The sequence below is a fragment of the Meriones unguiculatus genome, chromosome 1 (genome assembly GCF_030254825.1).
Source record: "Meriones unguiculatus strain TT.TT164.6M chromosome 1, Bangor_MerUng_6.1, whole genome shotgun sequence".
Lineage (NCBI taxonomy): Eukaryota > Metazoa > Chordata > Mammalia > Rodentia > Muridae > Meriones > Meriones unguiculatus.
In genome coordinates this window covers 45719697-45744597 of record NC_083349.1, presented here as the reverse complement: position 1 = coordinate 45744597, position 24901 = coordinate 45719697, and the positions used below count along the sequence as shown (strand labels likewise).

General features: G+C 44.6%; 1 protein-coding gene across 4 annotated transcripts; it reads right to left on the bottom strand.

Moving 5' to 3' along the window:
* Window positions 1-3207: 3207 nt before the first annotated feature.
* Cd274 (CD274 molecule) lies at window positions 3208-22188 on the bottom strand. Of its 4 annotated transcripts, none has more exons than XM_060388184.1 (7): window positions 21978-22188; window positions 17696-17761; window positions 16412-16753; window positions 10275-10559; window positions 8098-8208; window positions 6590-6649; window positions 3208-5530 (listed from the first exon to the last, which is right to left on the bottom strand). In XM_060388184.1, exons 2-7 carry the CDS (start codon window positions 17745-17747, stop codon window positions 5508-5510), a joined length of 873 nt encoding a protein of 290 aa, XP_060244167.1. In that variant the 5' UTR covers window positions 17748-17761; window positions 21978-22188; the 3' UTR covers window positions 3208-5507. The 4 variants fall into 4 exon arrangements, with proteins under 4 accessions (XP_060244167.1, XP_021489910.1, XP_060244163.1 ...); XM_021634235.2 differs by lacking the exon at window positions 21978-22188 and adding an exon at window positions 21804-21920; XM_060388180.1 differs by lacking the exon at window positions 21978-22188 and adding an exon at window positions 21674-21783.
* Between the last annotated feature and the right edge of the window lie 2713 nt (window positions 22189-24901).

Below are 24901 nucleotides of genomic sequence, written 5' to 3'. Positions count from 1 at the left end.
TCTCTGAGTGCCAGGCTAACCTGGTCTACAGAGTGAGCTCCAGGACAGCCAGGGATACACAGAGAATTCTGTCTTAAAAAATAGACAAGAAAGAAAGAAAGAATGAAAGAGAGAGAGAAAGACAGTCAAGACAAGGAAAGAAAGGAGGGAGGGGGAGAAAAAAAGGAAACAACATTCGAAAACAAAAATTGTTTGTTTTTTTTTTCCCACAAAAGAGGTAGTTTGGTGAAGTTTACCTGCTAGGGTCCCAATTTGCCATATAAGGCATGCAGTTGTTTTAAATCAATCTCTCATTCATTCTTCTAACTATGTATTTTTTGCAAATACAAGCAAAATGCACACTTTTTCTCTTCCCAAAGCACAAAATTTATATTTGCTGAAGAGACACATTGAGTCTATAATGTATAAATTATGTACACAGATATCCATACTTAGCACCCGATATGCAAATTAATATTTATAGCATGCATGCTATATGTAAAATTAATATAATGCCCCAAATGTAGCATAATTTATCCTTTCTTCTATATTTTTCTTAATAGTAGATACACTTGGAGATTATTCCCATATAATAATAATAAAGAAGGAGGATTCCTTCTTTGCTTTTGTAGCTGTCTACTAAAGTATTCTGTTGTTTAGATGTGCCTGCATTTATTTAATCAGTTCTCTGTGAACAGATATTTGGGTTGTTTGGTCATTCTGTATAAAGAAAGGCACAATGGCTAAGCTTATATGTGTGACAACTAGCACACATGGGAACCTTAGAAGTGGAAATGCTAGTCCTTTGTAATCTGATAGAAATTGCCAGATTATCCAGACTTGGGCGGTGCCCCTTGATGCCCACGCTGTCCACACCAGACGCTCTTTGTTACCTTTACACTATCTGGAAGAACATCAAACGTTGGCATCTTCTCCTCCATTCTGCAGAGTCTGCTGTCCACTGTGGAGAACTCCTGCCCCATAGGTTCGCTTTCAGCTTAAACTTGAAGACGGTTATTTTATAAGGAGAATGAGTTTCTTTAGCCTACATTTTCAGCGGCTTCAGAGTCCACGTTGGCACCCACGCCTGGCAAAGCCTCCCCTACCCTCATGGCACCAAAGCACGGTGAGTAGCATCACGTGGCGGGGACACAGGTGGGCACAGAGGGCAGTGTGCAGAAGGATCATAGAGGAAGAGATGAGAAAAGAAAGCTAGGGGAGGAAACTAAGCTCTTCTTAGAACGACCGTGGTCTCAATGAATCCCATCCAGGGAGACTGACCATATGACCTGACTCACTTCCCACAGAAAACCATCAATTCCTCTTTGGGACCAGTCATCATCTCTTAAAGGTTCCATTCCATCTCTACTACCACACGGGAGACCAAACTTCCAGTTCGTGACTGTCTGAGAGACAAACCATACCCAAATCTAACCTCATCTGCTCAGAATTCACCATCTTCTCCTCTCACCATCCCGAGGCATCATCCTAAACTCTCACATTCTAACACACGAATGAACGGTTTTTGAATAAATGGTTAGTGAACTTTATTGGTTTAATTAAGTAAGGTTGGATGAATGTTCTCAATGAGTTTTTACATTGTCTCTTTAGCAAGGCTGCAAGCTTCACGGAGGCACGGATTCCCCTTTATGGAAATCCTCCATGGCAGGATTGTATCAGGAGCCAACATGTTGATGACTGTGTTTTCTCTGACTGGTTCCTTCTGTCTCCTCTCCTCATCTTTGTCTTTGTAGTCTAAGGGTTAACCTTTCTCTCCTGGCCCCCACCAAATCTGAGATGTACAAAGCAGCATTAAGCTCCAGAAAGTAGCCTTGCGTTTCCACGACAAACATCGCCATGTTCTGTGACTCCCCATTCCATTTTAGCGGGCATGGTGAGGGAATCAAGTCTCGGGTCCTGCCCCTGAATTTCATTTGGTTGCAGGTTTCTCACTTCCCTTCAAAACCTGAAGAGGGGAGCACATGTAGCTTTCAGGGTGCAATGCCAGGGCACCTCCATGTTCACTGATCTGTGAGTGCTCTTAGAGCAAAGCCTTTCACTTCCCTGGTTCTGTGAGAGCCACTCCTTCCCCTCCCGCTGCACCCCAGATCTTCAATTTGGATGAAAGACTTTTGACCGTTTTCTTCAAGTTTTCCTAAAACTATATGGCGAAAGAGACTGAAATTGCTTGATAGATCTTAAGATTTACCTTTCTTTCATGCGTTTGAATGTCTTGCCTGCACGTATGCATGTGTACCGTGTGTGTGCTGTGCCCACAGAGGCCAGAGAAGGGCGTTGGATTGGATGGATTGCTGGAGCGTGGTTGTGAGCAGCCATGTGGCTGCTGTTGAAAAGGTTAGACTAATTTTGTAACCTATATGTCTTCTAAAGCCTATAGTTTTGAGTTTTAGGTCCAGGTTAAGCTAAAGCCTCTTAGTACCTTTCCAGAGAACGGAAGAATATGACCCTATCTGTGAGGACAGATATAAAAAAAGAAGCAAGCAATGACCCTCACTCAGCAAAAAGAACGACCAGACCCTTGTCTTCAAGATAATGTTTCTTAGCAACGAACCCAGACGGCCTCAATCTTTCTTCTGAGTAGCTCCTAACCTCCAGCCAAAGGATGAGCTAACCACCCCCACCTTCAATTGCAGCTGCATCCACACTTGGCAGGACTGGCCAAGCTTGAGCACCTAAGACTAACCAATTATCCTACTTGATAGCTTCCTCATCCAATCCTAAATTGCCAAGACTGCAACTTCAAATTTCCCACAATTTTTCTTTAAAAAACCTAAAGCCTTTGTCTCCCGGTGCCACTCTTTGCTGACCGGCAGGGTGACCCCGTTGCACAATGGTTAATAAACCTCTTGCTTTCACAACGAGTTGTGGTCTGGGGGAGTTTCTGGGAAGGGCGCGATCTTAAACTCCTGAGCTGTGAGACCCCAGGTCTTACACTGTGAACTGAACATGTGCCTTCTGCAAGAGCAGCAAGTGCTCTGAGCCACAGAACTTTCTCCAGCTCCTAATAAATGATTTTCAATAAATTATTTTGATAGTATTCATCATTCAGGATTCAATAACCCGCTACGCAAACATGAAAGCTGTGTGTGGGGAAAAAGAATCAAGGCAGGAATGCAAATATTCTAAGTGACTTTTCTCACTAGAGGTTAAACCGGGAGTGGTTTGATTAAGTAAAAACAAAACAAAACAAAACAAAAACAACACAAATGCCTAATAAATAATAACATTTATTAAATTAATGCAATATAATTGACAGTCAGATGCAAAATAAAATAAAGTGCTTTGCCAATCCAACACTGTGAGACAGTATTAAGATTTCAAATAAAGTGAATAAATAGACCATCTTGCAGGTCCAGGGCAGCCAGCATTCAAGGAGCCACGCTGAAATGTCCAGGGAGCCTATAATAAGCAAGCGGGGAAGCTGTGTCTGAGAGGTAGAGGGAAAAACAACTACGACACTGCTCCAGCTCTGCTCCTGTTGCAGTTACAGAGAAGACTTCCCCTGAACACCGGGGTGACTCAGCACGCCCCAGGACTAATGCTCCCGTTGAGCAGACAGGAAAATAAGGCAGACGCAGACTCAGGTGGCTCTGAGGTAAGCGGTATTTAGAAACGCAGATACAGACTACAGTCGGCAGGCAGTCTTGGTGTGGGAGGCACCCAGAGGGGTGGGAAAGAAAACCTAGACAGGAGGCGGTTAGTTCCCTTCTTGGATCTTTCAGTCGGTTCCGGCAGCTGCATAGGGATCGGTATGTTAAATAAAAAGGGTGAAGTGTGCAGGAAATGCACATAGAGCCACCACTTAGGAATTAAATATAAATAGATATAGATATGTTAACATATAGCTCTACATATTAGCTGTCTTTGGGAATGTATATGTGCAAAAAAATGATAGCAGTTGTTTCCAGGAAGGGAATAACAGGATTGGGGTGATAGAATAGAGTTAATTAGGTTTGGTTTGGTTATTTTGTCTTTGGGACCATTCGGAGTCAGTTCCCTTTTGTTATGTATTTGGACTATGTGTGTGTGCTCATGTGTGTGAGGGTGCACTTAGGTGTTTTACTGTGTGCTGTGTAAGTCCATGTGTGTGTGCATTCGTGTGTGAGGCATCACTTCTCAGGCTCTGTCCACGTCATTTCTGAGGCGTCAGTTCTGGTGAAGCTGGAGCTTACCGAGCAGGCGAGTCTGGCTGGCCAGGGAGAGCTAGGGAGCTGCCTGTCTCTGCCGCCCCAGCGCTGGGAGCAAAAACAGGCACAGACAAACCCAACTGTTTTTGTCTTGTTTTGTTTTGTTTTAATGTGGGTTCTGGCGATCAAACTCAGGGTGTCATACCTGTGAGGAATTTTACCAACTGAGCCTTTTCCCCAACGCTTGAGACCATTTAAAGAGAAAAATAAAAAGAACTACTAAGCAATGGTAGACACTTCATGGCGAATGTGAGACCATATGGCAAAGATAACAAATCAGGGATAGGTATAATGCTAGACAAGGAACCCAAGAGTGACTTTCCAGACTCCTTGGTAACGAGCATTGCTTTGAGTACGGAACAGGCATAAGCATATCCTGCTGGCACCCTGGTTCACAGCTCTCTGCTCAAAGGCCCCACGGTGTACATGCCATGGTGTGTGATATGCCACGCTACCGACTAAACACTTTTTAAAGATCAATTTCTTAGCTACGAATTGTATCCTGAGAGGACAGTGGCCGAAGAACGGAAATCTGAGGGTCGTTATTCTGTGGGCAAGTTCCTTCGTCACTCAGCTTCCTGGGCTGTGAAGTGAGCGTCATTGAGGTTTCCATGAGGGTTGCTATGGTGATGAGATGAGATTGCTTGCGTGTAGTTATCAGACACCTGTAAAGCTGATACTTAAACGGAACAAGTTCTACTATAGAGCCTCAAGGACTGAGAATAAAGACGGTTCAAGTGAAACAGCAGGAGCTTGTCAAACCAGTCCCTGTCCTCCGTGCTTGTACAGGTAGGTACAGAGGACATCAAGCACGTCTCGGATGAGCAGGCTTCTCTAGCCATGGACAAGATGCTAATCAGCAGTTGGGTTTGGTGACTACATTCTAACGTCTTCTGTGTCTTCCAGATCGGACCAGTCACGGCCACACTCCCTGAGGCGAGAACACGCCGACTCAAAATAAATAGAAGACGCTCATACTTCAACACTTGTGACCCTCGGTCTCGTCCAGGCACGGAGAGGAGGAACAGGGCACTCCCGCAAGGACCAGCTGTTGAGTTGGGAGTTCTCAACCCGCTTTCTGAAGATGACTGATGGCCAGCTTGCTGGAGAAGCGTCCATTGTGACTGAAGGATCACCTGCTTAGCGGTGCCTCCTGGGGAAATATTCTTTGTCCCCAGCTCCCCTTCCAGCACCTTCTCTCTTTGTTCTCTTCTCTTCCCAGGTTCCATTTTGAGTCCTTGGACACACATGCCGTGGGCCCCTTCACTCACAGACCAAAATCCAAAATCCTGCCTTGACAATCAGAGGACTCGGTGCTGCTTACGTCTCCTCGAACTGTGTGTCTGGAGAAGGAGCACAGTACAGTAATTTCTTAGGGGGGGGGACTTAGGATGCGTAGGAGAAATGAATTTGATTTCTGCTAGATCATAGAATTCTGTCACAATAAGACAGAGACAAGTTATGTCTGACTCTACACTTACATGATGGAGGACGTTAAACCACCCTTGTTGGTCTGTGACTGCTCTGCTTCTGAAGTTCGCTAGGCTGAGAAACCCTCAGTTCTGAGCAAGCAAGGCTGGGGCCTCGGGGTGACTCAACAGCACATCTGCTGATATTAGCACATGAGGGAACCTGCCTGGGTCTGCCCAAGTTGACCAGACCACTTTAGTCCTGGGCTCACAAAGTCAACTTATTAAAAAAATTTAGTTCAGTTGGCAGGTTGAGCCTTTTCTAATCTTATAAATACGGACGTTAGTAGCAGAATAAATTGAAGCCCACAGAAGAACAGCCAAAGGCTGAGGTAAGGCTGTGTTCTCATGTGCCTTACACTGTCTTCTCGGCCCTGCTTTCTCTACTGTAGAGTGGAGATGACTCTCATACAGACCTGATTGTTTGGGGGCAGGGTGATGAAAGGAAATGCCAGATCCCGCACACACGAAACAGTTAACAGCTATCCACATAGCAGGTTACTTAATTACCTCTTCATCTAGGCCAGCACTGTCCCTGGTTGCAGAGCAGGAGCAGCAGACCGAGACTGCCCCTCCCTAGCTCTTTGCTTAAAGCTCTGCAGGGCCATCCCAGAAATTCCTCAGATGTGGGAGTTCTGAGGCAGAGGAGGCCAGCCTCAACAAAAACAGCCTCCTCTGAAAGGAGGAGAGGTCCTGACTAGTAGATTTCTCTTGTTGTTACAATAGCTTTCTCTTTTCTTCTTTTTGTTTTGTTTTAGGTTTGTTTGTTTGTTTGTTTGTTTGTTTGTTTTCGTGGTTCAGGCTGGCCTACAACTCCGTATTCTCCCGCCTCGGCCTACAGAGCCCTGGACCTGCAGCCTGGCAGGAGCCTGCCTGGTTGCTTTGCCCTTCGTTTCCCTTCAGTTTGCCCATCGCTCTGCTACTCGCACTCACCGTTTTGTTTGTTCGAGTTTGTATCTTCGGCGCCGCACTTCTCCACATCTAGCATTCTCACTAAATAAGAAGAAATCGAACTTAAGTCCTCACAGCACAGCGCTTCGTCCCACAGAGACTCCACTTTTAATTTCAGGTTTTCTTGAGAAGACGAAGCCCTAATCACAAGGCTTCCAGTCCACGAACTTCCTCGTTCCAGGTTCCAAACCCCAAAGTCAACCGTTCAACAGTTTGGGACACATACTTTCCTAAATGTCTTTGAGGACTGTCTGCTCGGCTTCCCATCCTTCCCTGAGAGATGTCCCACATCCTGAGCTACCTAAAGATTCTCTGCCATTCTCATTCTCAACCGAGCCTTCCAGATGCAAATTGGCAACTGTTACTTCCTTGTTGCCAAGTCCAGGTCTAGTCCCAGCTTAGATATGTCACTGAAACTTAATCCTCACCATCCTGGCAACCCTCTCGGTTGTGTCCAGGGCCTGTTCTTTGGGAGAAGCTGATAATTGCCTCCTCAGTTACATGGCTTTCTCCACACACTCACCCTCCGAAGACGTGGTGGGGAATTCCTCTCTGAAGACTGGCATTCCCTCCCGTAATTCTACTTCCCTCTTTGACTTCAGACAAGTCCAAACATCACTGGCTCACTTGGCATACATTTCGAAGTATTAGGGGAGAGGGGTAGTTTAGTCTAAGTCATCTTACAGTGGGAAGGCGTTATTTGAATAGACTCATTTTCCTAGATTTAATCATTCTTATGTGTAAGTACTGAAATAAATATATGGAAGTTATTCAAAATACTATGTCATAGTGCCCTCAGAAATCTTGCAAAAAAAAATGCTTTATGGTAAAGATACCACCGTTATTTTTAGACAGAAATATTTTCCTACGTAGGGTACCCAGAACCCAGCTCAATAGGATGTTACAAGGAAGACAAGACTTGAATTCAGCTGAGGCCAACAGACACCGTGGTGCTCTGTCTTCAAAGTCTGTGGTTATCTGAATGTAAAATTAAACATTGTGGCTTTCCTCAGCCTCCATTGCCTCCCATCCCCCTTCCCCTCATCTCCACACTCCACAGGGCATTGCTGCCCAGCTCTGGGCACCGTGGGCCTCGCAGTGCTACTTTTAGCTCCCCCGAGCCCTTGCCCAACTCACACCCCTCCAATCACAGTAGGGTTTGGCACCGCACTCCAAGGCAGGAGATGGGTGCTGCAGAATCGCAGCATGGGCAGGACTTGAGGAGGACCTGGTACACAGAGTCACAGCTAAACCTTACTTTGCCGAACTCAGGGCCAGCCCTGAGAGGGAAAGGCAGCAGCCTTCAAGTCAGCATTTCCCAGTGAGGCTCTGCTAGCTTGCTGGCTCAGACAGCTCCCTGACCCAGATGCCGGGCTGCTCTGGTCAGGTCAGGGCAGCCATCATCTCTGGCACCAACGCCACGGTAAGAGAACCTTCATGCACTTCCCCCCAGGCAGCACGGAGACCGAGGCAAGGAAGGAAATACATACCTTGTTTTCTCAAGAAGACGAGGACTGTGGATGCTACCACAAGGAACAATAGGAAGGACCCCAGAAGTGCCCAGTGAGTCCTCTTATTTGGGAGAAGTACCGCGGGTGGCTCTGAAAAAGAGAGAGATAAGGTTTTGCTAGGAAATGTCAGGGTAACGATCCTTCTTGAATCTAGTGTGGTTTTAGGGTAATCTCAATTACTAAAAGTGAATGGTCATCCAGGGCTGGGAGGAGGAGGAGGTCTGCTAAGAAACCGGAAGCAGCACTGAGCAGGAGAGCTCCAGGCCTGTGACATGTTTACCGCAGTGCCGCAGAGAGCCACTGCAGTGTTAAGCGGAAACCTCGGTGAAATAACTTCGTGCGTACTCTTTAATATAGATGCTAACGGCCAGCTAGCGTGGAAGAGCCACTCGAGAGCGTGGGAGACCACTGGGCTCTGTTAAGCAGGGTCTGCTTCCCACACCTACAGTCACGGTCAGGGACAATGCTTGTCACTCTTCCTCAGAATTCCCTCTGGAAATTCTAGTCACTGGCTTCCCTCTCCAGTTTCCCTGTGCGGAGTTTTATGAAAGAGGAAAACGGGTCCCGTGGCATAAGGATTGCTAGGATTGCTAACTCCCATGTCTTGTCGTAAGTCAGTTCCTATGTGGTCCCACTATGAACCACCTGAGATCCATGAGACTTAGCTACACATGGTTTATACACCTTGTTCATATATATTTTACTAGCAGTTCAAAATAATATTGTAAGTCAGACCTTCCAAATATTCAAAAAAAAATAAAAAAAAATAAAAAAAAAAACAACAAGTTACAGATGAGAAGACAGACACAGATCGGTTTAAGTTACTCCAGGATGAATTGACAGAAAACAGCTTTTTTGTTGTTTTATTATGGTGATGTTTGTGTCTTTTGTCTTTGAGGCAGGGTCTCTTGTACTCCACATTGGCCTTGAACTTGAAATGGAGCTGATGACCTTGAACTTCTGATCCTCTGCTTCTACTACCCAAGTGTTTGGATTACAGCTGAGCCCTACATCACCAGGCTTATCTGGCGCTGGGGAGCAGATCTTTGTGGTTGCTAGGCAAGTTCTCTCCCAACTGAGCTGCATCGCCAGCCTCATAAAGCGGCACTTAATGGCAGGAAATGAGCAACACAGCTTTTATGAGAAAGTCCAACTCCAATTTGAGTGTCTTTCTTGTTTTCTAAACATGCGTGTTCCTTTTGGTTCCAAGCCCACCCTGCGCTGTATTTTCATATCGGTTGACTTTTCTACCTAGTTTTATTTATCCTCTCTAAACTTCCCAGAGCATTTCTGTCACTAGGGGAATAAATGGAGGCAGGTGCAATTCTCTTCAAAGTACCTCCGCATTTATGTCATCATAACGCTCTGAGCTCCTTATCAGACTGCCTCTCATCCCACCTATGAGTAATGTGTTTACAAAACAGCTGAACTCTTAGCTGGCTGAGGTGGCGCACACCTGTGATCCCAGCTGAGTGCAGAGGCAGGCGGATCTCTGTGAGTTCGAGGCCAGCCTGGTGTACACAGCAAGTCCAGGACGGCCAGGGCTACCTGTCTCGAAACAAACAAACCAAATAACAAAAAAGCTGAACTCTCAAATCATTTTCATACACTCCAGCTCATGCTATCACAGTGCCCTTGCCTCGTGAGTTATAACCCAGCCAGTAGGTTGCCGAGAGACATTAGCCTCATGGTCTATGTGCACAGCAGGATTGCTGCAGTTTGCACATCAAAGACTGCCTTGAAGAGGGATACGGGGGAAAGGATCCTTTCTATTAAGAATAAGATACAAAAAGACGACGCATTTGCTTCCTACGCTGATGTGCTAAGGTTCAGATTCCCAAAGCGGAAGCTGGGTCTCCCTCTCACGTTCCCCAGGGTGTACCCAGCTACAAGAGCGTTTCCTACAGGCAGCTACTGTTTGCCGGAGCCCGGTGACTTATGTCCCATCTGTCTGTGAATACTCAGTGATGAGCATACAGCAAATATAAGAAATACTCCCCGAATGTTTATTATGGCTTGGGGGCCAGAAAGCGAGGAATGAGCACACATTTAGCTGTATAAGTGTTATCTATTCGTACACTCAGCCAACTATCACCTAATGACCACGATGGGCAGCCTTCGTGCTCGGGGACAGGGGACAGGGTTGGGCAGCTTACCCGGGATGATCAACTGAGCCGTGTAGTTTTCCCCTGACTGTAATCTCAAAAACGAACAGTAGAACATGTCATTAGCTGTCGCGTTGACCTTCAGAGTGCTGGTCACATTGAAAAGCTTCTCCTCGGTCTGGGAGGAGGTGACAGTAGTCTTGCCACTCAGAGACTGGTGGTCGTTGTTCGTCCAGATGACTTCAGCCTCCGGGTAACCCTCAGCCTGGCAGGTCAGTTCATGCTCAGAAGTGGCTGGATCGGTGGAAATTCTCTGGTTGATTTTGCGGTATGGGGCTAGGTCATAAAGAAAAAGAGGTCAGGGCTCTCTCTCCCATCGCTGGGCTAGGCATGTGGCTTGGTGTAGTCTGCTTACAGAAAGCATCAACTCGGACTGGTCAGTGGAGAAATATGTCTCCAACTCAGCAGGGAATGTGTGCTAGTCTGCCTAAGGTCTTTGGTTCAAATCTGAGCCAAATCAGGCTTTCAGGAACAACCACGTTGCTGTAAATACCACAACAAGGTATTTATTAGCCTCAAACTAAACGTATCAACTAAATTAAATAAACAGTCACCTTGAAACCACAGGTCTTTCCACCTAACTATAAAATATATTTGTTTATTCAGTAATCATTGTCTTACTCACAGTGCCGCTTAGAGCCTACAATAGCATCTAAGTTCCCTGCTCCACTGCCAAAAGCATAGTAAGAGTTTTGTAATATGATATTATTATAGAAACTTGACACAGAGCGACGAGGACAAAACAAAGCTGAGATAGCACGGTGTTCTGTTGCCCTTGAATCAAGAAAATGACCACCAATAAAATAGGTATAATTATGATCTCAAAACATGCAAGTGTTGGAGGTTGGCCTGATGCATGTTACTGGCCCTCAAGATCTGGTGACACCTATCCTTGTTTTATAAACCTGCCTAAGACAAACCTGATTGGTTGATTAAAGGGCCAATATTTGGGCAAGGCAGAATGGGGTAGGCATGGCTTAGGTTCCCAGGCTTGGAGAAGACAGGAGAATGACAGGGAAACTAACCAAAAGAAAGGAGGAAGGAGGACACCATGATAGGTTATTGTGGAGAAAACAAAAACAAAAACATGTAGACCAAAGGAAAGGACTCCAACAATGGCATAAAAAGGCCCAGATGGAAAATACAAGCAAGTACCATGGGATTATGAATGGAAGGTGGACCAGATGAGGAGGATTGAGATGGAGGGCATTGGATGGGGGCTGGGGGATGGATGGTGAGAATATTGAGCCAGCGTAGGTGAAGTATCTGCCTGGCCCAAGGTAAGTAAGGCAATTATAAAACCTAACAGGTGTCTGTGTCTTATTATTTGTGATAGCCAGGTTATATAATACCACAGTGATAATCTTAGGGCTAATAATAAACATTATACAACCCAACACTCATTTTTTATTTACAACAACATGCAATTCGCGACCTTTATAAGCTCCTGAGCTGCCGGTCTTGTATTTATCTCATTTAAGAACAATTCAAGGTGACACCAACGATTATGTTATTAAATAGGCACTTCGTGAAACAATGCACTGCGATAGGGTCTTCCCCACATAGCACATGACGATTTTTTTTTCTGGGAAATTAAAGGCTTAAATTTAAAACCACTGTCAGTGATAAAACGTCTGGAGCGAGATATTTGCTTCCTGCGATCATTTTTCATGATTAAAGGAGAACGATGCTTCATTTAGAAGAACTGATTAAGCCTCTGCAGCACTCGTCTCTATGATGAGCACATTCACGAGGACACAGGAGGGAAGCATTAGAAGGTCTACTTGCAAGTTTGCTATCGTATCTGTTAAATTACTTAGACCTCAGGAGTGTGGATGGCTGTCACTGGGTCTGACTGTCTGCCTGTCACTGGGTCTGACTGTCTGCCACAGGAAAAGGGGAGGGTGCTCATTCCTATTTGGGTTACTACAGATTCTCCTGTCTGTTTTTGTTTTGTTCTGTTTTGTTTGTGAGGAAGAGTTTCAAGTAGACCAGGCTAGCCTTGAACTTGCTATGTAGCCAAAGGTAACCTGCCTCTGCCTCCTGTGTGTTGGACTCACAGGCTGCTGTGTGCCATCGCACCTGGTTTTATGCTGTGCTGGGGATCAAAGCAGAACTTCATGAATGCCAGGCGAGAACTCTACCCACTGAGCTGCAGACCCTCTTGTCTACTTTTAATTGAAGCCATCTTCTCTAAAAATGAGCACATTAGAAAGTCTCCTCAAAGAAAGTAAGGATTGAAGATAAGGCTGACAATTCAACACAAAGCAAAACAAAATGTCAGAAGGGACTTTACCAACCACCTTCTCAAGTTTAAAAAAAAATATTGAGTTGGATCTGATCACGCATTGGCTGAAATAAGCTTCAATACTATGGGACCATCTCCATTTGGTAATGACGAATTTCATCATAACATACACTGATGCTGAATGTCAGAACCGGCAAGGCGATACGAACATGGTTGGTTCCATCTATTTCTTCTTTTGGATATGTGTACATTACTAAAATGTATCATTCATTAGGTTGAACCAACCGTATGAAATCAGCAAGTTTTCTTTTGATCTGCACAATGACAATTTCTTATGATACAAGCTATGTACTGCTACCGAATATATCCTTTATAATCACATACGAGTTTATAACACGTTAAAGGCAGAATAGACAAGGTTTGTTTGTTTTGTTTTCAGACCTCTGGCTTAGCTCTAGAGCACTGTGCTACCATAGTGTTCCAGACCACGGAATGTTCGAGTTACTTTTAAAGCCATTATGTATCTTGAAACACACTAGAGAGATACAAAGGTAGGGGCAACAAAACACAGTTAAAAGGGCGCATAGACTGTAGGAATGGGCTAGTTAAGGTTTAGAACCTGGCTTTATAATTTTTATCTGGGTAGAATTTAGGCAAATTGCATTATTTCCTTGGCCCTTAATTTTATCTATCTATCTGTCTATTTATCTATCTATCTATCTATCTATCTATCTATCTATCTAGGTTTTTTGAGACAGGGTTTCTCTGCGTAGCCTTGGCTATCCTGGACTCACTTTGTAGACTAGACCTCGAACTCACATAGATCTACCTGCCTCTGCCTCCCCAAGTGCTGAGACCATGCCCGGCTTGGATCTCAGTTTTTTAAAGCCTTAAAATGGGAAGAATAATGCTACATATCATTGAATCTAAGATGCCACCTATTGAAAGACACATTCAGATTTGAAAGATGGTAAATAGGAAAAAAATATACCATGGTCATGAGCAAGTACCTCCCCCAAAGGGTCATGTTAAAGATTGAATGAATCCATGTGAGCAAAAAGCCTGGTGCACGGCCTAACACCTATTGGGTGTTGCATGTGTGTTAAGTGTGTAGCATCTACACCTTCCGTTACTAGTCAGATTAGGACTCCTGTGAGCACAGCTGTTCTCCCCTTTTATCATCACTGCTTCAGCAGGTCTTAAGAGAGTTCCCACGGCCCATGAGGAAATAAAAATTTCCATATTCAAGCCTGTTCGTATAGCAAACATTTTAAGCTAATCGTTTTTGAAACAAACCATTCCCTCAACAAACTTTCTTTTCTTTTCTTATCACACTGGAACTTCATTATTCACCAAGGCCAAGGGGCACAACAATAAAACAGACCAAACCCCCTGCCCCTAGAGTTTTTGTTCAAGAAGAAGGAAAGAGACAGTAACCACGATATGCTGAGACATATTAAAAAGGGGTAGATGATGCAGAAAAGGTTTAAATGCAGCCAATGGATCTGGTGGACCATGACAATCCTTAATCGTTGATCCATATGATTAAAGTATGTCTTACAGCTGCTTAATACATCTAAGGTCCAAGAAATATTAAACGGACATTTCATTTTTTTCTGATATTAAGTTCAGTGGTTAAAGCTAAACATTTTCAGCTGAAAGCCAGATGCCTGAGGGTCTTCTGCAAACTTTTGAAAGGAGACTAGCACCCAAGGAGATAATACAAATTGAGTTAATCCAAAACTACACTCTTTCAGGTTTCAGTTTTGAAATGTTTCACCTTTAAAATTCCACAGTGAGTGAACCCCCTACGGGGAAGCTTTGTTATCACATACTCACAGTGATGGGAAGAGAAGCGAGCCTCATTACTATGAAATAATTTGCATAGGAGATGACTCAGGAGTTCTTCCTTGGCATGTAAGAGCAGCCACCAGGGTGCTAGGAATTGAACCCAGGCTCCTGTACACGCAAGTGAACTACTACTGAGCTATGTGTGTGTGTGTGCAGGGCAGACAAAGCCTAATTGTGTGAGTCTCCTGCCTCAGCCTACCATGTAGTTGAGATAATAATTTGAGCCACAACACCTACCAAAGCCAAGATTCAGATCCCTGGTCTAGATCAGCTGAGCATACAAACCACTGACTGCAAATGACAAGATGACTTGGGAACAAGAAGCCAATACAGCAATTTCTAAAAAGAAGGTAAAATAGTCACAACAGACCTTCATGTCTACTTGCCTATCAGCTTTGCCCAATCAAAGATTCCTTCATGGAGAAGCCATCAGCTTACAGAAGATTGCCTTTCGCATCGAAGATACTGTTGAGCAGCTAATCTAGAGTAAATTCTTCCTCACCACAAAGTCAGCGACTCCCACCAAGCTTGAGACATCTCTGCACACAGTTTTCAACTCTATGCTTCCCACTCCCTGACTACCGGGATTGTGTGCTTTTTCCCATCCCAGGTTCTGCAACCTTGACTGTTCACAGCCTTCAGGCTTCATAATTTCTTTAGATGTCTTGGAACAAAAGAGATGTGTCATATTCACTGATGTTCTCACACATGCTCAAGATATGAACAGCCACAGCCTGACTCTTCCTTCACGAATGTCACAAATAAAGAGTTATAAGTAAAAGATAAATGAAGATAAAGCCATGCGATAAAATAAGAGAAGTGACATTTTCATAACCATGGAGCGTTATGGAAGGTGATCCAGCTTTAGAGACCCATTTATATACCATCAAGTGGACACATTTTTTTTCCTAATGTCTACATAATTTTGAGTTAATAATAGTCGTGATCCCTCATGAGAAGTATGAATGTTTACAAATACTGACCTTCACACTAGTTTAGAGATAAAAAGGTCAAAGGAGAATTATCTAATTCCAGTCAAACATTTTTGAAGTTATAATGAAAACAAAAAGCAGGTAGACCATCTCAAATGTTTGCCTGGAGAAGACAGTTCAGCTCAGTCACGCAGGGAGAAGTTTCAGCAGACCACAGCCAGGGGTTCCAAACTGGAAGGACACCACTGTGGGAGGTCTGTGAAGAAAAGAGTCTTGGGGATTTCTGGTCCTAGCGGACATTAGGACTGGCTGTGCACAAGCCTGGGATGTCGGCTGCTCTCAGTTCTATGAAACCTAGCAGTGAAAGCAGGGGTGGTTCTTAAGGTATTTTCCTTCCCTTAGCTAGTTCCAACCACAAACCTTGAACTCAAGTGACCTGATGACATTTTTGTGGGTCATTATCCAGGAACTCGCACTCCTGGTTCCTCCTCAGCACTCCCAGATAACACTGACACAAGCACTGGAGATGAATGGACCACCTCTGTGGAAGAGGGGTTTCTTAGCATCAACGCTCTTCGTCTCTTATAGATTAACCTGAAGTCTTTTTTTAACGTAAACCTTACCGTAGGATATATATGTATATATGCCTAATAAAATAAAAATAAATAGCAATCCAACAAAAAAAAATGTTCTGGAGGGATTCATAAAGAGTAGTTGCTGTATATGTATGCCACAGAAGATGGTGCTGAAGGGAGGAGGAACGTTTTTTATATAATCCTATTCCTTTCCAGGATGTCTGAATATATATATCACTTATGATAATAAGCAAACATCTGGCATTTTGTCTTTGCATACACAAAGCATAGCTGTGTATTTTCTGCTACTGGATCTCAAGTTACTGCCAAACACAAGATGCTAGGAGTATCCACTGGTGGAGTGCGTGAACAAGTGAATGAATACGTGAATGAATGGACCAGTCAACAGGCTGCTGCTGTTCTGTGAGAAGTAGGTGTGACCTTCCAAGAATGAAAAGCCCCCAACACTAGGAAGACGTTTTCAACAAAGATCAAGCCTGCCTTCTCCAGAGCCATCCTTACCATTGACTTTCAAAGTGATCCGCTTGTAGTCCGCGCCGCCATAGCTGATCAGGCAGCAGTAAATCCCTGCGTCCTGCAGCTTCACGTCGGTGATCTGAAGCGCGGCGTTTCCCCTTAAGAGCTGGTCCGTTGGCAACCAGGCTCTGTCCCTGAAGCTGCTGTGCTGAAGCTTCAGGTCCGTCTCTCCTTTCACAAACTGAATCACTTGCTTCTCTTCCTTTTCCCAGTAGACAATTAACTCACGCAAGTCCAGTTCGTGCTCCACTGGGAATCTGCATTCCATCGTGATATTGCTGCCATATTCTACCACGTACAGGTCCTTGGGAGCCGTGATGGTAAATGCTGAAAAGAAAGAGGGCAGGCCTTCAGAAGACCGAAAACTCTAACCCCATTGGATTGGAGTTTTCCCAAGTGGGTAAAGGGTTATGATCACGTTAGCTAGGGAGTCAGGCAAATACTAAAATTCTTCTTCAAAATATCTTCGTGGGGGGGAAGCAATCTAGAGAGTAGATTCCTAGCCTTGTTTAAAAGAAAGCAGTAAATAAAAATAGATTATCAGTGGGCCATTTCCCCGGAATATTCAGTAGTTAGTCATAGGAAATAGATAATCTGTTAATTTTGTCTTGCCTATACTTTTATATTCACCCCAACCCTGTCTGTTGTTGTTGGCTTTGTTTATTTGTTTGTTCGTTCTTTTGTTTGTTTCCAGTGCTGGACTTGAATCCAGGGCCTTGTATATGCCAGCTAAGTGTTATGCCAGCTAAGTGTTCTACTGCTAAACTACACCCACAGCCCCTGACTTTTACAATGATACAAGTAACTTATTTATAAAGAAGGGAAACTAGAATGTGCTTTAAAGTATATTTCCTTAAGTTATTTTAGGGGCTAGGGTGCTCAGCTACTGAACAGCTTGCTGGGCACCATGAGGACCTGAATTCAAATCCCCAGAGCCCACGTGAAAGCCAGGTGCAATGCAATGCGTTTGCAATCTCAGGGCTTCTACAGTCAGGTGGGAAATGGAGACAGGAGACTCCCCAGAAGGTTTTGAGCCAGAAGTACTCGGCAAGGAAAAACAAGTAAGAGACTTTGTCTCAGACAAGGTAGAAGGTAAGGACCAAGCCTCAGAGTTGTCCTTTGACCCCCACATGTGTACCTAGCAAAGGCATGTACACATACCCCCTCCCACGCACACCTCATAAGCACACACACACAATTACTTCGGTTTTTAACTCGTGGTTAAAACATTGAAAACACAGAACCCACTGAACATATCTGGCGACTTACCACTTAGCAACTGACAGAAGGCTGCAAATGTAACAGAGGCAAGTGTCCTCATGTTTCTGGAATTACCTAGAAATGGGAAACAGAGAAGGGGGACCGCTTAACTCCATAGCCCAGCAGAGTGACACCAGGAGGGGACTGTCCTTCTGCTGTGTAAACAAGCCCTAAAAGCCAGTGCAGAAAGCACAACAGGCCAGCTGTCGCAGTTCCCATAGCTGGCCAGTGACTGGTTTGTGAACACAGAGCTGCAAAGCTCAAGGGTCAACGCTTTTATTTTGTAACCCAGAACCATATAGAACCAAGTGAAAAGAAAGCTGATGAGCTGAATGTCTTTAAATTGAGTCATAAGCACCCCCCCTATTGATAATGTGCATTCAGAGTTAGCACTTTTTCCTCTTCCATATTATTTCCATGATTACAGCTTCCATAGGAAAGTTGGCGTTCTCTGATCTCTGACACACAATCTGTACAAAGCAGAAGACTAAGGCTTCTGGTATCCAGTCTCTAAAACTCAGTAAGAAAACTATGCATAGCCTCAAGAGGAAAACGACAAGTCTCATAGAGTTCACAGAATAAAAAATAAAAATGGCAGAGACAGAAAAGGATGCTCTCTGTAAGTATACTGAAGATTTATGGTAACATGTTTGACCTTTTGCTCTACCAAAACTACAGATCCTGCATTTTAGTATTGCTGAAGGTACAGGCAGACAGGATTTCTTGACCTTTATTGGCAAGGATATGAAATTGTGTAGTTGTTTTTAAAGGTCAATTCAGGAATCTGTTAAAACTTTAAGTGTGTATGTCATAATAACTTCTCCACCCCCGGCTTAGAAATTCACCCTAAAAAAAAAAAATAAACATAAAAAACAGGGATGACACAGCTGACAATCCCAGACTTGAAATACCCCATTTCGTCTAATGGCTAAATAAAACTGTGTAGGTACCGCAAGGGACAGAATTAAGGACGTACCCAGGGAATGAGTGTGCAAAGATGTAGGAAGAAACTTGGAGGGCAGCGTGTACAGCAGAAACACACTTGCATATCTGAAAACACTGCCTGGCAGGGATTATCTGCAAAAGTAGGCGTGACTTTCACAGGAAAGACAGGTACCCTCTCACCCATTTATGCTTTTTAAAAGAAGAAACTTAGAAAAAGAGAGATTATGAATTGTTTATTCATTTTCTCTGTGTGTCCAATTTAGAAATGAGTGAATGAACATTTTACTTTGATTATTAGGAAAAAAAATAATCATTTCACCTACCAGTTTTCCTGGGAAGGACCTTAGAAATAGAATTCAAACCTCTCCACTGAGGCATAATGACCATATTAGTTATCTTTATAGTTTGTCGTTGTTATAGAAACTACGTGAGCACATTACCCGCACTCTCCTACAGGAAGCATTTGGTAATACTGGCTGACATACTGGTTGCCAAAGTTTGTTTGGGAAGGAGGAGAGCTGCTACCGATGTGACAGAGGCCCAAGATGCTACCAAGACCTCTGCCAAGGCTTAAGACAGCACCTGACCATAGAGACTGAGCGAGACAGCCTACAGCGCCACTAGTGCGAAGATGGAAAAACGGTGACCGCTCTGAGCACGTCTGTCAATAATTTTTCAACCTTTTCCTGTACGAGGAGGTAGTTTTCCTTTACATTTTAAAAGTGTATTTATTGTTGTAAGAATGTCTTGCCTGTTTATGTGCATGGGGACCACGCGTGTGCCTGGGGCCCTCAGGGGCAGTGGGAGTTACAGATGCTTGCGGGTCCCTTGGAAGCGCAGCAGGCGCTTTTAACCTCTGAGCTGCCTCTGTAGCCCCAGCTGTTCTACACTCATTTTTATGATTTAAGGTTATGGCATAACTTCCTTAAGTCTTGTATTCAATGGGCCCTTAGTTGTTTAGCTCCTTTGCTGTTAGGCGTTGGGTCTTTTTGTCCCTCCTTTTCAAAGTCGTAAGAATTTGTGCATTTAGCCAATGTTTGGTGAGTACCTGCCTGTGCCAGGTTCAAGGTTACGCCTGTATGACAGCTTTCGCTAGAGAGAATTGCTGATCAGCGGAGAAGGACTATTTTCCCAGTTGGTGACACATTCTAAAAATTGATACCATTGCATCTTCCCCCTGGTGCTGACATTATTTTTGAACTTTTTTTTTCTTAATTCAGTTCTTGAAAAATGCAACTTGAATTTTTTGAATAAATGTTTAGCTCTTGGTAATAACCATGTAATCACTTATTTTGTCTGTTATAGTCATAAGCTTCTTATTGACTGTTACGAATCCTTGACAATAGAAAAGGACAAATGTAACAGCATCTGAGAGACTGAGACAAGAGGCCTGAGTTAGAGGCCAGCCCAGGCTACATAGTGAAACTCTGTCTCAAAGAACTCAAACCACCACCACCACCACCAAAAACCCCCAAGAAAACAAAAACAAAAACCAAACACAAAGGGGCATATACAAAAAGAGCAAAATAAAATGACTCATTATCCTCTTGCTAGTATTACACACATATTTACATTTTTTTTCTCTCCAGGAGATGAGTCGGGATGACATCTAAGCCTGTGAGGGCACAGTGCTGTTGCAATGAGGCGGCGGGAGAAATGGCCAAGCCATTTCTAGAGAGTCACACTGAGGTACATGATGCCCACTGAGGGGCTACAGGGCTACAGGCCTAATAGGCTGATGGCAGACTCGGTTGGAACACTTGTTAATTATGAGCCTGCCTTAAAAGCTTAGTCTGAAAGTCTACAGGGGAGAGATGAGTTATGTCTGAGAGTCAGACCTCACCCTCTCCTGCCTGTCTCTCACAGTGCAGCTTCGAGGAAGCCAGGCGCCATGTAAATCAGCCTGGTCTTTGACCTCTAAACCTGCACCTCTTAGTCGGTGGAAGGGCACTGGGATCTTTTCCTCAGGCGAGAGACTTAACCTTTCACAGGTTCCCACACCAGCGCAGAGATGTTCTCAGGGCGACAGAGTACGAACTGGGGAAGAAGTGATGGCTCATTCGAGATGGGGAAATAGGTTTGTCCCAGGGGAAGCCCACTCGTACATCATGGAACACCACTTCTCTATCTTCCCAGGGCAGGAGGGAAGCAGATACAAGCTTCTTTTCTCAAAGGTAAGAGTGAAGATTTACCAGATTTCCAGATTCTCTCCAATGATCCTAAACCCTGTGCTCAAATTCCCTCCCTCTCCGCTTCCACCACACAGACTGTAACCGCTGCCCTGACTTGCTGGGTGTGCTGCTCCGCTGGAAAAGGCTCGTATTTTCAGAGTTTAAAGTTCTCCCTAAATACTTCGGGTCACGGTCATCATCAGCTGCGCATACTTTCTGGAATGCATCTTCAGTGTTTTCCATTAAAAAAGGTCTTCCCAATACTCAGACCGAACTAAGTAGTTACACATATAAGAGTTTACCTACTTGAAATACACAGCTCTGTTGCCAGGCGCTTACATACAGCGCTGATCAGTGTAGGCAGAGGTAGTAAGCCCTGTAAACAACCCTGGGCATCCATCAATGGAGAGTGAGGCCCTTTAATTACCCAGAACAATAGAACACAGCAATTAAAAAACCTGTCTATGTAATGTCATAGGAAGGCACTTTCAATAACTTATTCAGTTAAAAAAAATAATAAGAAAGAACACTGTACTTTCTCTTCTTACCACTACCACAACCTAAACTTTGACATAGCCAAGGTCACTGTGTCTAAGAAATTTTGGCATTTTCTTCCAGAACTCCTTTAGGTCCTCTGGGCAGACAGAGACAAAATCTTAGACTCCAGCGTCCTGGACCTTGGCAGGGACCTCAGGAGATGCTACAAGTGATCAGTCAGAACGGCGCTAGGACCAATTATTCATCATCTCTTCTGACCCAGCTACCTACCCCAAGATCCTATATATAAACACACAGTCCAGTCCATCACACGCAAAACTGACATTAAAGCCTCATCACCAGACAAGCTGCCGATTCTGGGGTCTTAACTTGCCAGGAATCCGGGCTCTCCTGCCTGTTACCCCATCGCGTTTCCCTGCTGCCTTCTCCCCTCTCCATCCTCAAAAGGTCTAGGGATTCTGGCTTCGGAGCGCTGCCCCACTCCGCGTGAAGGCGCTTCCTACCTGCAGGCGGAGTCTGGTGACAAGCAGGTGCTGGCGGGCTGGCTGGCGGCGGATGCCGGCTACTCCCCCGCTCTTATCTCTGGAGCAAAGGCCCGCCCACTAGGCAAAAAAAAAAAAAAAAAACCTGCCCACCCCCTCAAGCCGAGGCCCGTCTCTCTGGATTAGAGGACGCACTTTTGAGTCAGCTTCGGGATGCATAGTCACAGCTTATAGCAACACACACGGTTTATAGAAACACGAAACTGGGGTCCTTTAATTCCAGCACTCGGGAGACAGGTAGATCTCGGTGAACCGGAGGTCGGCATGCTCTACAGCGTGAGCTCCAGGACAACCAGGCCACTAGTAAGACCCGGTCATTGAAAAGAAAGAAAGAGAGAGAGAGAGAGAGAGAGAGAGAAGAAAAGAAAGCAAAACCTCTGAAGAAACGAAACTGAAAGTGAAACTCGTGCTAGCTTTCCTGTAAATCAGGTTTCCTAAAAGAAAGCTTTGTTATTAGAGTGGGGGTGCCCTGGGGTGTGGGGGTGAGGAAGGGTGCCTGTGGAGGCCAGAGGGCCACATCGGTTGTCTTTCTCTACAGCTTTTTACCTTGTTTTGGGGGGGAGAGGGTTTCTCTCACCCGGCCTCGAGCTGGCTAGACTGGCCGGATCCTCCGCTGAGCGTCCCCCCACCCTACTCTTTTTCCAGCCCTGGGGGCTCAGATATGGGGTATCACTGCTTTTATTCTGGGTGCGAGGACCCGACTTCCACTCTTCATGACTGAGCAGTCAGAGCTTTAAAAACAAAATATCCAAAGTCATAAGGTCTGCAGAACCCGGACACCTTAATAAATTACCACCCAATTTCCCACTTCTTTCAAGCCCTTTCTGGATACCTGATGGGCTTGACATACCTTTTCGTGTCAACATACACAACAAATGACTCAGGCTTTAATTCTAGAAAGTAGGTGTGTCTGTACAATAGGAAATATATTTTTAAATCGTGGATTTGGTGACTTCCTCAAAGTTCCTCGACATAATGAAACTTCAGTTGCCTGGCCATTCAAGAACTTCTCCTCGCGAACCATGCCCTCTGTGAAGGCTGTGGACCTACTGAACTGCCGCTCTTCAGGATCCAGGTGGGGGAAGCCTAGCCTAGGCGAGAAAGCCTTTCTGGGAACCAGAATGCCGGCTTTTTCTAAGGTGAAACCACGGGCACCCCGCAGAGCTGTCAAACATCTCACTGTTGGACTTTGAGGGCCTTCTTCGGTCCTTGCTTTTCTCACTTATTCACTGAAATTACTCAAGTAGTGCATTGAGTGAGCATTGGGAGGCCCACTGGCTTGGTTGTAACAGGATTTTCACACTCTCAAAGCATCTCTATATTCTTCACTTGGAAGACATTGGGGATGACATTGCCTTAAGAATCTATCTATAGGGAATGTACAACTCTGAACACCATCAATAAAAGTAGAATAGACTGTAGACCCTCAGCTGAGATAGGCCCCTCTTCCAAATGTCCTTTGAACCCCGATAGTAGAATAAGGCAGTTTCCCTAAATGTAGTTGGTTGACTGAAAATCAAATATAGACTTTATATGTGGAAATCCAGTTTAAACATATATGTGTGTACACACACATGCGCAGACAAACACATTTCTAGTCAATAGTTCTCTTCTCTAAAAGTAGAGCCAAGACCCAATACTTGAGCTTTTTCATGTGGTAGCACAGTTGTGACTGTTTAGGTCTATTAAAATTCACTCTACAGACTCACACTTCTTGGCTGAGTTCTTTTGGTTAAATAAGGATGCACATGTGAGGATTAAGTCATACCTCCCTAGCAGTTTCCATGACGTGACCTAGAAGGGATGAGGCCATTTGTTTTGTTTGCTTTTACAAAAGCATTGCTTAAGGGCTACAGGGAAGGTAGGTGGTGACTGAACTGGTCTCACTGAGGCTGTCCATGGTAATTGAAAGGTGGCGCTCAGCCTGCTGCTTTCACTTCCCCACCTGCTTCTGCCCCTCAGACCTTTCTTTTTCCCATCAGGTTGATCATACCCCTTAAAGAAGTTTTTGTATCCTCCAGAAATAGAAAAGCAGGGCGTAGCTTTTAAAAGAGAAATATATATATATATATATATATATATATATATATAATCATCAAAAAGAAAAAAAATACACGTAAGCCAAAATAGCCTAGGTAAGGAGAGAAGTAGCCCTGAAAATGATTTATGAGTTTTGTGATTTGGACAAAACGAATAGAGGAATGGTCAGACAAGGGAAAAACAGTGGCAGCCAGGGCTGAAGAGTGGAACACATCTCTAATGTTATCTCTGACCTCACTGTTTCCTGTTCAGACCCCACCTGCCCTGTTCACTCTGGGGAGATAACCCCCTTACTCTTCCTGTTCTGTTTAGCTGGTGTTGAAGATAAACCAAGTCAAGGGGAAGGCAACACGCAAAGTGGCTTCTGGATCTAACCAGGAACACTCTAAAGGAGGGATGCCCTCAACAGCACAAAATGCTGGTGCAAAGGGAGCGAGCCTGGCAGTTCTAGCACAGAGTATTATCATGGCTGGAGTCTAAGAGGTTGGCTTCCACCACGCCATGAAGGACTTTGAGGTTTAAGAGGAAAGGTTGGCTTCTGACTGTAATGCAAAGTCACTGGATAGTTTAAGGCAGGGGAGTCATGTGATCCATGTTCAGACAGCACTCCAGGTGGCTGAAGTAGGCAGGTGAAAGAGGAGCCTTAAGGAGATACAGTTACAGTTCAAGTCCATTCCAATGCTACCTATGGGGAAGGAAAGTCACATCCCCCAAGTCAGGAGTAAAGCATCATAGGATGGACCCATGACAGATGCCAATCTTAAGTAACTTCTGATGGACTAGCTGTTCACTAGGGATTCCCATGACTCCTTCTGGTTTGTTTAATTAGAGTTAACGGACAAACTGAGAGAAAGAGTTTACCTTCCCGAGACAGATGAAGATGGACACAGGGAAAAGCACAGCCAGGTGGGGGCAGGAGGGAGCTTTCCTGCTCTTCTTTGGGCTGACTACCCTCCAGGAACCTCTGGGTGTTGGGCAACCCAGCTCCTTGAGCCCTCTAGCTCAGAGAACTTTATAGA

Coding starts and splice junctions, on each gene's coding strand:
- Cd274 (XM_060388184.1), bottom strand. CDS start 17,747: ATGAGGACACTTGCCTCTGTTACATTTGCAGCCTTCTGTCAGTTGCTA. Junction 6,650..8,097: donor CGTCTTCTTGAGAAAACAAG/GTATGTATTTCC, acceptor CTTCTTATTTAG/TGAGAATGCTAGATGTGGAG. Junction 5,531..6,589: donor AAACTCGAACAAACAAAACG/GTGAGTGCGAGT, acceptor CTCCTTCTCCAG/ACACACAGTTCGAGGAGACG.